Source organism: Aquarana catesbeiana, linkage group LG07, assembly GCF_042186555.1.
Source record: "Aquarana catesbeiana isolate 2022-GZ linkage group LG07, ASM4218655v1, whole genome shotgun sequence".
Classification (NCBI taxonomy): domain Eukaryota; kingdom Metazoa; phylum Chordata; class Amphibia; order Anura; family Ranidae; genus Aquarana; species Aquarana catesbeiana.
Genome location: NC_133330.1, coordinates 31,180,356 through 31,194,359, shown reverse-complemented (window position 1 = coordinate 31,194,359; position 14,004 = coordinate 31,180,356). Strand labels below are relative to the sequence as shown.

Genomic DNA, 14,004 nt, shown 5'->3' with positions numbered 1-14,004 from the left:
TGCCAGGAGGGCATCCATGTACGTTCTCCTATGCATGTGCGGCCCATGCGCACGTAATGTAAACAGAAGCCGGTAATCGGCTTATTTTTCCCCTCGCACTAATAGCGTGAGAAAAAAATAAATAAAAAGCAAATTACCGGCTTGTGTGAATGGGACATCGGTCCCGCACATGGACACCCACTGCTGATAAGCAATGCCCACCAGTGCCACCTACAAGTGCATATCAGTACTGCTAAGCAGTGCCCACCAGTGCCACCTATCAATGGCCACCAGTGCCACCTATCAGTGCCCCTCAGTGCTGCCAATCAGTGTCGCCTACCAGTGCCCATCAGTGCAGCCCCATCAGTGCCCATCAGTGCCACCTATCATCGCACATCAATGAAGGAGAAAAATTACCTATTTGCAAAATTTTATAACAAACTATAAAAACTTTTTTTTTTTTTTCAAAATTTTCTGTCTTTTTTTGTTTGTTTAGCCAAAAATAAAAACCCTAGTGGTGATTAAATACCACCAAAAGAAAGATCTATGTGTGCGAAAAAAAAAATTATAAAAATTTCATATGGGTACAATGCTGTATGACCGCGCAATTGTCATTCAAATAGTGACAGCGCTGAAAGTTGAAAATTGGCCTGGGCAGGAAGGGGGTATAAGTGCCCTGTAAGTGGTTAAGCTAGCCATACAAGCCTCAAATGTTGGCCCTGCCAACACCACCAACAAACTTCAACTAAGATCAAAGGAGCCAAGCAGAAAAAGTCAGCCAAAAAGTGTCTGCAGTCAGTGTCAGGCTGAGTTCACACTGGTGCGATGTGGGAACCACAGCGATTCTTGTGTGGGTTCCCACATCGCATCTGAATCGCAGGAGGTTCACACTGCGCTCTGCAAACCACTGCAGGTGTCAATATAAAGTTAATGGCAGCCCCAAAATCGGTTCGCAGAACACAGTGATCTGATTCCAGTGCGGACCAAAAAAATGGTCCTGCATCATTTTGGTGCGAATGCGATGCGATTTCAGCCATACAAACTGTATGGCTGAATTTGCATCGCATGTGATGTGCACAGGAATGCAGTGCGAATCACATGCGATGTCTGGCATCGCATAAGTGTGAACTCAGCTTTAGGGTATTGACAGCCATGGGTGCCAGCTGTCAAAATACAATAGCCAGCTGCAGGGGACTTATCCATCCAAGCTGATTAGCATGGATAGGGGAATCTATTGATTTCTCTTGTTCAGCCCTCCTTGGATCAGTGATGGTCAACTTACTTGACACTTACATGGCTCCCGATATAACCAAAGAGCTGGACAGCGGGGCCTCGAGCATGTGCGGCAGGGTTCCCGGCGTGAAGCCGTAAGGCCCCACTGCCGGGTTTCCTTACCCATAATGGCGGCGGCATACACCCGACAGTGCGGTGCCGACATCACTGGACTCCAGGACAGGTAAGGCATCAGTATCACCCCCCCCCCCCCTTTTACTTTAGTCAGAATTTAAAGTCCTGCTAGATCCCTTCAGGCTGCCCCCCCCCCCCCCCCTTTTGTAGGTATAGCTATATAAAGCAAAAAGAAGCGCCTATACTGTTTAAAAGAGATCCAAGATCTGAGGTTTAGAATATTTAAGGGAAAAAAATAAAAAATTAAGCAGCAAGGCTTAAATAGTAAGGACATTGTAGAAAAATATAAAACAAATGTCACTGTACAAATATAAACTTAGCGTTTGTTACCCCAGCATTTCATATTGCTGATCTGTGGCTGCTGTACCATGTACTTGTATGAGAAAGCCTCCTGTTCTCTTTGTATTGCTTCCTATATGTGAAATCCCTGGTGATCCCGTGAGTCCCCTTGCTTTCCTATTAAAAACTGACCACACTAAGCAGGAGAGCACAGCATAGTCAGTTCTCTAGCTGTGCTGGGAACTGACTGTGCTCTCCTCCAATGATCAGACTTGTCCCGACACCCACCCTGCACAGCCATTCACTGGGAAGCTCAGTGTGCTGCTGCTTCTCCTCCCCCCAGCCCTTATGCAGCTGAGAACAAAGGAAATGTGATCACTTATAAAAAAAGGAGGGGGGGGAGGTACAAAAATGTTTTGCCTTTCATTTCTATATTAAACTGAATGGGTTGTTTTACAAGGTGATCAATTACTATGTGAATACTAAATATACCAAAGTATATACACTTGCGCCAAAAAGGAAATAAATTAGATCTGAAGTGCTATGTAGCAGCTGCTGTAGCAAACCAAATAGTAAAGTGTTAAGTGATCCACTGGGGTGGCTCCAATTGTTAAGTTGTCCACCGGGGTGACTCCATGTGAAGTCACATGGGGTCACCTCAGTGGATAACTTAACAATTGGAGTCACCCCAGTGGATCACTTAACACTGATAGGTTACAATATATGAACAAAGCATATCCCTCTATAGTGTGTACTTGTGCCAATGCAGAGCACATAGAGTGCTTTCCCACTGCCAGCGCCCGGGCGTCGGCGGTAAAGCGGTGCTATTTTTTAGTGCGGCTTTACTGAAGTTTTAGCGGCACTATTCGGCTGCAAGCGGGGCAGTTTTAACCCCCGCTAGCGGCAGAAAATGGGTTAAATCCGCCCGCAAAACGCCGCTGCGCTTTGCCAGCGCTGCCCATTGATTTCAATGGGCAGGAGCGGTGGAGGAGGGGTGTATTCACTGCTCCTATAGCGCTGCAAAAAAGCTGCTTGTAGGACCTTTTGTGACGCCCTGCCAGCGCAGCCTCCCAGTGTGAAAGCACTCGGGCTTTCACGCTGGGATTGCAGCTGAGGCTTTTTTCAGGCGCTATTTTTAGCGCTAAAGCACCTGAAAAACTCCTCCAGTGTGAAAGGGGTCTTATGCCGTGTACACACGAGCGGACTGCTCGTCGGACTGAACCCCGAAGGACTTTTCGACGGAGTTCCAACGAAACGGACTTGCCTACACACGATCACACCAAAGTCCAATCATTTCGAACGCAATGACGTACGACGGGACTAGAAAAGGAAGTTCAATAGCCAGTAGCCAATAGCTGCCCTTGCGTTGTTTTTGGTCCGTCGGAACAGCATACAGACGAACGTTTTTCTCGATAGGGATTGAGTCCGTCGGAAAGATTTGAAACTTGTTCTTTTTCTAGGTCCGTCAGATTTTTTGACAGAAAAGGTCTGATGAAGCCCACACACGATCGAATTGTCCGACGGATTCCTTCTGTCGGACCTTTGATGCCGAAAAGTCCGGTCGTGTGTACGCGGTATTAGTGTCACTTCTGGCTGCTGCCTCCTCCCCCTACTATTAGCATGAATCACTTTTTTTTTTACTAGTAGTAATGGCAGTGATCAGCGACTTATAGCAGGACTGCGATATTGCGGCGGACATTCTGACACTTTTTGGGGACCAGTGCCACTAATAAAGTGATCAGTGCTAAAAATATGCACTGTCACTGTACTAACGACACCGGCTGGGAAGGGATTAACATCAGGGGTGATGAAAGGGTTATACTTGTTCCTAGCCAGTGTTTTACCATAATGTGGGAGGAGCTTTTACTCAGGGAAGAGATGGATTCTAGTTCCTGCTTTGCAGAGACACAGGATCCATGCCTTCCCCCCCGTCAGAACGGCGATCTGGTGTTCTGTCTCTCTGCCTAATAATCGGTCGGCACCGGCAAGCATTGAGTCTGCGGTACCCGCTGATCGGCTCCCGCTGTGTGTGTGATCATAGCGGGAGCGAGCCACCGGCGGCACGCCTGTGCACCCCCCATCCGGAAGAGTCGGATCCCGTACATATACGTGATCCAGTGCAGAGGTGCCTCCCTGTAGCAGTAAAACTTCTATAGGGAGGACCTTAAAGGCGGAACTTCAGCCATGTTTTCATCTTTCCATCTATTAAATCTTCTGCCCTTGTTGTTGTTTTAACTTTGGATAGAAAAACATTTTTTTTCTGCCTGTAAATCCCTTATACAGCCCACTTCCTGTTTCTTGTGTGGTAAAAAGCCTAGGCTTATATAATCATGCACAGCTCTCTCTCTCACTCTCATGAGAGTTTGCCAGGATAAGGACCAATGAGAGCTGCAGAGCTGGAGTTGTGCCTCTGTGTGTCTGTGTAAATCCAGGAAGTGAACAGGCAGCAGCTTCAGCTGCCAACAGTTAAAATGGCTGCAGCCAGACTCAGTGGAGGGAGATTTCTGCATCATATCTGGCAAGTACAGAATCACAGTATATATAAAGTAATATGCAAAGCGGTTGGAGGGAAGCTTCGGAATGGCAAAGATGTTTTTATTACAAATTATGTGAGCAGACTGCAGTTCCCCTTTAAGTGGTTAAAGAGGATCTTCAGTGGCCTATAAAAAAAGAAATTAAAAGTCAGCAGCTACAAATAATGTCTAGACCAATGTTTCTCAACCAGCAAGGTACCACAACAGGTCATGTTTTCAGGATTTCCCCAAGATGGAACGGCTGTGGCAATTACTGAGGCAGTGAAACTGATCAAATCACCTGTGCAAAATAATGGGAAGCCTGAAAACATGACCTGTTGGGGCGCCTTGAGGACTGGAGTTGAGAAACACTGCTCTAGACATTCTGTGTGGAAGTTCAAACCAATCCCGCCCCCTCCCTCCCCTGCCCCCCTCCTTGCCCGCAGCCTTCTGAGACACATCACAGGTCCCAGGAGGCTGCAGGGACAGTCGTCAAGTGTAGCGCGGTCCTCACATGCGCAGTGGGAGGCCACAAGGAGTCACAGCCAACTTCCCACAGTATACATGCCGGCACCAGGAACTCGAAGACTGGCAAAGAAGCGGCCCAGGTGGGGACAACGCTCGATTCCTGGACAAGGAAGGATTTGTAGCTGTTGACTTTTCTTCTTTTTTTTTTTCTAGGGTGAAGAACGGCTTTCACATAGATATAGAAAGTTGCTGATTCAAGACGACTGAAAATGACTTCTGAAATGACATGAACATGTTAAAGGCAATATGAGATTTTAGTCATGGTGATTACAGAGACTTTAAAGCGGAGGTCCGCCGATTTTTTTTTTTTTTTTTAAGGTCAGCAGCTACAAATACTGCAGCTGCTGACTTTTAAAATAAGGACACTTACCTGTCCAGGGCGCCCGCGATGTCAGCACCCGAAGTGGGTCGCTCGGCTCTCGGGTGCTGCCGCCGCCATCTTCGGTAAGGGAATCAGGAAGTGAAGCCTTGCGGCTTCACTCCCTGGTTCCCAACTGCGCATGTGCGACTCGCGTTGCGCGTTCCCACTGGTCCCTGCTGTCTCCTGGGACCCGTCTGTCTCCCAGAAGGCAGCGAGGGGGTGGGGGAGTGGCATAGATATCCGCAGGTGGTTCGGGTATCTATGCCCAGAAGTGGGAGCAAAATACCTGTATTAGACAGGTACCTGCTCCCCCCTCCCCCCTGAAAGGTGCCAAAATGTGACACCGGAGGGGGGGGAGGGTTCCGAAAAGCAGAAATTCCATTTTTGTGTGGAACTCCGCTTTAAAGTGAAATTTCAGCCTTAACCTAACTACAGTGGAACCTCGGATTACGAGCAGAATCCGTTCCAGGAGTATGCTCGTAATCCAAAGTACTCACATATCAAAGCGAGTTTCCCCATTGAAGTCAATGGAAACAAAAATAATTTGTTCCGCATTGACTTCAGTGGCATGCAATACCGCATGCGGCCAGAGGTGGAGGGGGCGCCAGAGAGCCTCGGAGACGGCCGGAAAGGCCCGAGGTCACCTCGTCTGACCTGGGCAGACCTCGGAAAGACTCCGTTCCTGAGGTTTGCCGAGGTCAGCCGAGCTGTCCTCGGGCCTTTTCGTGCATTTCCGAATGGCGCTGATTGGCTGCGATCGGCGCCGGCGCCCCCCCCCCCCCACCTCAGGCCAAACACGGTACTGCACACACTTTGGCCTGAATCGTGCTTGTTTTGCGAGACAACACTGGTAAACAGAGTAACGATTTTTAAAAATACAGTGCTTGTATTGCGAAACGCTCGTTAACCGCGTTACTTGCAATCCGAGGTTCCACTGTAGTCTTAAAAATGTCCCCCCCCCCCCCCCCCAACACCTATACTGGCAAAATTTGTGTAATAAAGATCTATATACTCACCTGTGCCGGTCATGTGATCTCCCCTGTGTCAGCCAGTGGCAGTAGGAGAAGAGCGCTGACAACGGCTGGGAATGTCACCCATAGGCTTCAGTGGCTCAGCTGTTGTCGTCTCTCCCTCCTCTCCCCTGCAGCAGCCGCTGACTGACGCAGGGGAGCCGGATCACATGACTAGGGCGGGCTGAAAATAGACAAGTATATACACATCTTTCTTACACATAATATTGTCAGTATAAGTGTTTTGAGGGGAGCGGAGGGCACATTTTTATGACCAGTTAGGTTGAGGCTGGAATAATGTTGTCACCGGCAGAGGAGGACCCCAAATAGGAGGTGTGATGTATTCCTTAAAGCAGCGCTCCCCATACAAGAAAAGGTAAACCATTTATTGAGATCCCGCACAGAGGACTATGTATAGGTGCTGCAAGCCAGCATTTAAAGGGGCACTCCACACAATCACGGCCATATGCTGCTCACTACAGGAGGAGACCAATCATGAGCTTATAATGATGGCAAGCATGCTTCCTAAAGGGGCACGACCACTAATAATGGGAGTTATAGGGTATGCTTCTCTTAAAGGGGCGCCACCACTAATAATGGGACTTATAGGGAATGCTTCTTAAAGGGGCGCGACCACTAATAATCGGACTTTTAGGGCGTGCTTCTTAAAGGGGCGTGACCACTAATAATGGGAGTTATAGGGAATGCTTCTTAAAGGGGCGCGACCACTAATAATGGGACTTATAGGGCATGCTTCTCTTAAAGGGGCGCCACCACTAATAATGGGACTTATAGGGCATGCTTCTCTTAAAGGGGCGCCACCACTAATAATGGGACTTATAGGGCATGCTTCTCTTAAAGGGGCGCCACCACTAATAATGGGACTTATAGGGCATGCTTCTTAAAGGGGCGTGACCACTAATAATCGGACTTTTAGGGCGTGCTTCTTAAAGGGGCGTGACCACTAATAATGGGAGTTATAGGGCATGCTTCTTAAAGGGGCACGACCACTAATAATGGGACTTATAGGGAATGCTTCTTAAAGGGGCGCGACCACTAATAATGGGACTTATAGGGCATGCTTCTCTTAAAGGGGCGCGACCACTAATAATGGGACTTATAGGGCATGCTTCTTAAAGGGGCACGACCACTAATAATGGGACTTATAGGGAATGCTTCTTAAAGGGGCGTGACCACTAATAATGGGACTTATAGGGCATGCTTCTTAAAGGGGAACTCTTCACAAAACACACAATCATGTGCAGCTCACTATAGGAAGTGGCCAATAAGGGGCTTATAATGAGGGCAGCCATGCTACTTCTTAAAGATGCGCTCCTCATGAAGCACCAGACACAACACATGCGATGGGTCTTCTATGACACGCTTCTTAAAGGGACGCTCCTCATAAAACCTAACAAGGAGGTCACATGCAGTTTAATACAGAGATCCCTTAAAGCGGCACTCCTCATCCAGCACACATGTATTTCCCTACCAATGACAGACATCTATGGTGGGTCCATGTACTCTTAAAGGGGCACTCCTCGTGGAGCTCACATAGCTGTGTGTGGTCTCTGGTCATGACTCTTAAAGGGGCACTCCCCCCTCCTCCTCCAAGTGACACCCAACATGGAGCCCAGCGCTTCCTCTCACCCGGACTCCTCGCAGAACCCGCACCCTGTCCTCCTCATCCAGCCCGAAGGACACTTTCCTCCCGGTACTTTCGGTGCCCCCCATTATTATCACCGGCGGGGTTCTCCCTGACTGACAGCTCGGGCGCCTGCGCAGTGTGCCGAGCTGAGGTGAAGAGTGACCAGCCAATCGCGGAGCGCCTTTCCGGCTCAGCCAGTCAGAGCGAGGGAGCAGCGCGCACCGGGAATTGTAGTCTGAGCGCTGTGTGGGTGCTGGGAGCTGCCAGCAGGTGGAGCCGGAGAGCAGAACTCCAGCAACTCTCTATTATAGGCGCCTGTAGCGCTGTGAGTTACCAGCAGGTGGAGCCAGAGAGCAGAACTCCACCAACTTTTTACAGTATTATAGGCGGCGGTAGCGCTCTGAGTTACCAGCAGGTGGAGCCAGAGAGCAGAACTCCACCAACTCTCTATCATAGGCGGCTGTATGCGCTGGGAGTTACCAGCAGAGGGAGTCAGAGAGCAGAGAACTCGATTATAGGCTCCTCTTCTCGTGCCTGCTAACCAATCAGATCCCCCACACACAGAGCGTTTCCGCCTCTCGTGCCTGCTAACCAATCACAGCCCGCACACACACCAAGTACCCGCCTCTCGTGCCTGCTAACCAATCACAGCCCGCACACACCAAGTACCCGCCTCTCCTGCCTGCTAACCAATCAAATCCCCCACACACAGAGCGTTTCCGCCTCTCGTGCCTGCTAACCAATAACAGCCCGCACTCACACCAAGTACCCGCCTCTCGTGCCTGCTAACAAATCACAGCCCGCACACACAGCAAGTGCCCGCCTCTCGTGCCCGCTAACCAATCGAAGTCCGCAGCAAAGTTATCATTCAATGCACTTTGGGATCTATATTGCAGGGATGTGTGTAGGCGCAAACCGGGCGAACGGTGAACACGAAATAGGCGCAATCTAGGCGTTAGGTGGGCGTTACATAGGCGCTGCAGCCACGAGGGTAGACATATGCCATCCTATTGGGTCTGATATCTGCCTAGTGGGCGGAGCGCCGCATAGGACACACCCTCACAGGTCTTCCCTATGTAGAGAGGTGTGACAGTCCGGGGAGGGGGCGGGGCTCTCTGGTGTAGATGACAACTGAGCCCCTGACATTGGCTGTGTACAGGAAACATGAGAGGTCGGTGTGTGTAAGTGGACGCAATAATAACCCCCAGCACTGGTGTCAGAGGATACAATAATAACCTGAAATATCTGCGGTTAAAGTGGTTGTAAACCCTTACAATCTACTTTTTACTACAGGTAGCCTATAATAAGACTTACCTGTAGCTACCCCGGATATCTCCTAATCCTGCACGGTTTAGGAGATATCCCCTGTATCAGCATGTACTGACGTCATCGGCACATGTGCACTGAATCAACGGCACGTTCAGCTCATGTGCTGTTACCAGCGGCTCCCGTGCGCATTCGCGGGAGTGTCGTCATCGCGGCTTCAGCCAATCACAGCACTGGAGACCCGCGATACCAGGAAGTAACTCCGGGAGCGACGTCGCCGGCCGGAGCTGTGTACTGGTACTGCTTCGGGGGCTTCAATCTCAGGTGAGTATTTCATAATGAGCTAGGATGCTATGCATCCTAGCTCATTATGCCTTTGTCTTGCAGGTTTTTGGGGTTTTTTTGTGGATTTACAACCACTTTAAGCTGCGCTCTTACCACCCTCAACCTCCACCCTCCTTTTGCTCCGGGGCAGCGGCTGGGGGTGTACACATGTGGCGACCACACCAAAAAAATGTACCCCTTGTTAGCACAGTCTGGCCACACCGCACTTGTGGCCGGACTTTGTTAACTTTGTAGTTCATTCAGTCCCTTAAGAGCCCTTTCACACCGGGGCGGTTTGCAGGCGTTATTGCGTTAAAAATACCGCCTGCAAACCGACCCAAAACAGCCGCTGCCGTTTGTTCAGTGTGAAAGCCCGAGGGGAGAAGAAAGAAACTCCTGCAAGCCGCATCTTTGGAGCGGTGAAGGAGTGGTGTATTCACCGCTCCTAAACCGCTCCTGCCCATTGAAATCAATGGGGCAGCGCGGCTATAGCCGCGCTATACGAGTGGTTTTAACCCTTTTTCGTCCGCCAGCGGGGGTTAAAACTGCACCGCTAGCGGCCAAATACCGCTGGTAAAAATAGCGCTGTTTTACCGCCGATGCCCCCTACCTCCCCAGTGTGAAAGCAGCCTAAGAGATCGGGGTGAGCATTAGAAGTGATGCGCTGATTGCGGTTGCAAACATTTAATACATGCACATTTTATCATTATTATCATTGTTGGTGTATTATTACATTTTTGCAAAAGCTGGGCTCTACTTCTAACTGTTTGTGAATTTTGTTTTTAATTTGTGTTCTTTGGTTTGTATATTAGTTTCATATTAAAAAAAAAAAAAAAAATCTTTGTACCAGATTATAATTTTATTGACTTTACAAAAGGAACAAATCGCAGAATAAAATTGCGATGAGTTATAGGCCTCATTCACATCTGTGTTTGGGGCTGACCATGATTTCCTGCAGGGAGCTCAGACTGTTTGCGCCCATGGCTGATCATCCGTAGCTAATCGCCAGTACATAGAGTTGACCATAGGCGTGCGCACAGGGTGTGCCGGATGTGCCTGGGCACAACCTAATCACCCTGTGCGATACCGACTACCGACTCCCCCTGCTTCCTGGCGCCCCCTGTCTCCTCCCTGCAATGCTGCCAGCTTCCCCCTCCTCTTCTCTCCCACCGTCTGCTGCCGGAGATGTTTCAGGATGGAGAGCAGAGGAAGGAGCCGGTAAATATTTCATTTACCGGCCCCTTTCTTTTCTGAATAAACACAGTGAGTGATCTGTACCGATCGCTCCTGTGTTCATTCTTAACTGAAGCATAGTAAACTATGCCACTCAGCACAGAGCACTTCCCATTCCGTCACAGTCTAGTGCAGCTGGGGCTGCAAAGATAGGGACTGGGGAAGCTCAAAAAAGGTGTTCAGACCCCTGATATTTCACCAAGTGCTTTCCCCGACTTGTTCATCCCCCCGACTTGGGGTAGGCGGAACACTTTGATGGGGGTGGGTCAGCCACGCCTGCTGACCTGTGACCTTTGGAGGTGGTCCCTATTCCAATCCCTGAATCCTAACCTTGTTCTTCAAGGGGAAACCCTAACCTTAACCCTAACAAAAAATTGTAAACAAATAATAAAAAAACGTGAAAGTCAATTTTCAATTTTTGTATTGTTCTGTTAAAAATCTTCAATAAAAATTATTGAACATAAAAAATAATAAAAAAATACTAAATTGTAAAAAAAAAAAATAATAAAAATAAAAAACCACTGACACCAATCTCTGCTCTACCGTCCACTGCTCTGCTAATATACACACAGGTGTGTATAATGCAATAGGCTGCGCACACCAATGGAGCCAACTATCATAGGAACTAATTATGCACCTCACTGCATTATGGCCACTAGATGGCGCTATTGTAAGTGTGTTTCTTAGCTCTAGTAGCCATAATGCGGTATTTTCCACATTCACACATTCGATCTGCAGAGACTATAGCTGGAAAACATTCGATTTTTGCCCCATTTGCACAGAATAAATTAAAATATAGTTTCAATGGAGAAACAGCTATGCAGATTTTTTTTTTTATAAATAAAAATATACCCCCTGGTGTGAACAAGCCATTATAAAGTCTCCTCTACCAAGAGACCCTACCAGCTGGCAAATTTTTGTTTCTAAGTGCTAATTCAGCTTACTCTAAAGCTTATCGTGAATCGGGTTAACATCTCCTTTAATGATACAGACATAATCCTTTTGTGCTTACGTTTACATGTTCTTGCAGAAGTGAACAGAAGTTCGTAGACTTGCTCATTTGGCCCCTCTGAAGTGATGAACAAAGCCCTGGTAAGAAAGGGACATTTGTCACACTTTCTACAATCACACGCATCAAAGGCTGCGGATTCTTCCACGCCGACTGACAAGCGTCATATCCCCCATCTGCGAACCGCTGCGTGCTTCGGCCTCCGCATTAATAAAAATGCGCGATCGACTCCTCGGGGAGATGATAGACCCAGTAAACAGATGTTCATCTCGTTGCATTCGTAAATCAAAACCCTCATCTCCTCGCCTGTCCAACCCTTCCTCCCGTATAATTAATGACCGAAAAGAAGCCTGGACTCTGAGAAATCGGAAGATGTTCTGACCGGGGGGGGGGGGGGGGGGGGGTTTACATCTTTTCTTGCTTGGAATAAGAGACGAGCGAGAAGATGAAACGGTCACCGCTCAGCGACAAAAATGCAGATAAGTCAAATTTTATCTAAAAACATCCAAATTATGATGTATGAATATTGCCCTTTCTGGAAGAAGATTTTATTTTTCATGCAATCCCATTGGCTCCAACAATCAGGTACATGTGCACAGATTTAAATTTTTCATCCAGGATGTGGCCTACCAGGAATTAAATAGTAAAAGAAATAAAATAAAACATTCTCAGACTCCCATTGTCCTTGTGCTAAAACTTAGTGAAATCAGTTTAATTTTTTGTGTGATTGTTCTCAACCCATTTAGTAAATCAGCCTTTTAGTATCGGGGGGGGGGGGGGTTAAGATTCTCAGCTACAAAACTAAATCTGGCCATACATTACAGTGGAACCTTGGCTGACGAGTAATGCAGTTAACAAGCGTTTTGAAGACGAGCAACTTTTTAAAAATCCTGAATCCGTTTGCGAGTGTTGTCTCGCAAAACAAGCAGAACTCAAGCTAATGTGGTGTGCAGTACTGCATTTGGCCAGAGGTGCGGGGGCGCCGGTGACACTCGGAACGGTCGGGAAATACTCGTAATCACTCGAAAATACAGCCGAGCTGTCCCAGAGTATTTCCGAGGCTCTCCGGTCCCCCTTCCACCTCTGGCCACATGCGGTATTGCATGCACTAGAAGTCAATGCGGAACAAATTATCTTCGTTTCCATTGACTTCTATGGGGAAACTCGCTTTGCTATGTGAGTGCTTTGGATTACAAGCATTCTCCTGGAACGGATTATGCTCGCAATCCAAGGTTCCACTGCATACCATTTTCCTATTTACAGTTGACTATGTAGTGTAAGGGTCTCAAACTGGTGGCCCTTCAGCTGTTGCAAAACTACAAGTCTCATCATGCCTCTGCCTGTGGGAGTCATGCTTGTAACTGTCAGCCTTGCATTGCCTCATGGGACTTGTAGTTTTGCAAGAGCTGGAGGGCCGCCAGTTTGAAATCCCTGACAGTGCAAGAGCCTACCTGATTGCATACACATTGAAAGTGTTTAGGTATGACCACATATTATATGGTTTTGGTTAGGGTTGCACCGATACTAAGCATTTGTACTGATACCTGAAACCGATACTTTCCAGCTTGGTTCTTTCAGCTGTCAGGGGGATTCCCCCAAGCAGAAATGTAAAAAAAAAAAAGAAGGAATTTAATCGGTTGTTAAGGAGCGGGACCACCACATCTCATTCAGCTGTCAGTGGGGTACCCCTGTTGACAGCTAAAGTGTTAAAGAAGTCCCAATTGGAGCTGTCATAAAAGAAAAAAAAAAAAAAAAGCTGTGCAATGTTTATCAACAACATTGCTCAGCTGCTGAAATACTAACATTGTTTCTTTTTATATATTCCTCCCACAGATACCAAAGATGAGGCACTATTCCTCCAACTGATACCAACAATGGGCACTATTCCTCCAACTGATACCAACAATGGGGCACTATTCCTCCCACTGACACCAACAATGGGGCACTATTTCCCCCACTACTAAAACCAATAATGCGGGGCATGGTTTTACTCCCATTGACGCCAGGGTGTTTTCTAATCCTACTGGCCACAGTCTGCCCCCACCCAAAGCCTGAATGACAGTTAACCGGTCCTTTGCTTAGAAAGTTTTGAGACCCCGTCTTAGATTAAGGAGAATCCTCCAATAACCTACATGTAATATCCTGCCCCCATCGTGCTTAGCTGGTTATTGATCATGGAGGAGGGAGGGAGGAAATTGGTTGTCATTTACTGCTGTGTATACGCCCACATGTGTTACTCTATAGTCACATGGGCTGCTCAGATGTGATAGGAAGGAAATGCTCAGCATATAAGCTCACTGAAAACTGAGCATGTGCAGAGTTGCCACCACAGCTGAAAAATCCCTAGCTGAATTGGGGGCGTGGACAAGAGGGGGAGATAGAGCAACAGGATCAACCAGGGTTTTTGCAGAATACAGAAAATGAATCTCAGAGACTGAGTGAGTGAA

The 14,004-nt window shown here is 47.9% G+C and overlaps 1 protein-coding gene across 5 annotated transcripts in view; it reads right to left on the bottom strand.

Moving 5' to 3' along the window:
- The window catches only part of CHCHD6 (coiled-coil-helix-coiled-coil-helix domain containing 6), a 447,244-nt gene extending 439,336 nt beyond the window's left edge, over positions 1-7,908 (bottom strand). For 3 of the 5 annotated variants that reach the window (XM_073591917.1, XM_073591918.1, XM_073591920.1), the window contains exon 1: positions 7,728-7,907. In XM_073591917.1, the coding sequence (XP_073448018.1) occupies positions 7,728-7,811 (84 nt within the window). In that variant the 5' untranslated portion in view covers positions 7,812-7,907. Of the gene's footprint in view, positions 1-7,727 lie in introns of all 5 variants that reach the window. The other 2 variants (XM_073591921.1, XM_073591919.1) reach the window with 1 other exon arrangement.
- Between the last annotated feature and the right edge of the window lie 6,096 nt (positions 7,909-14,004).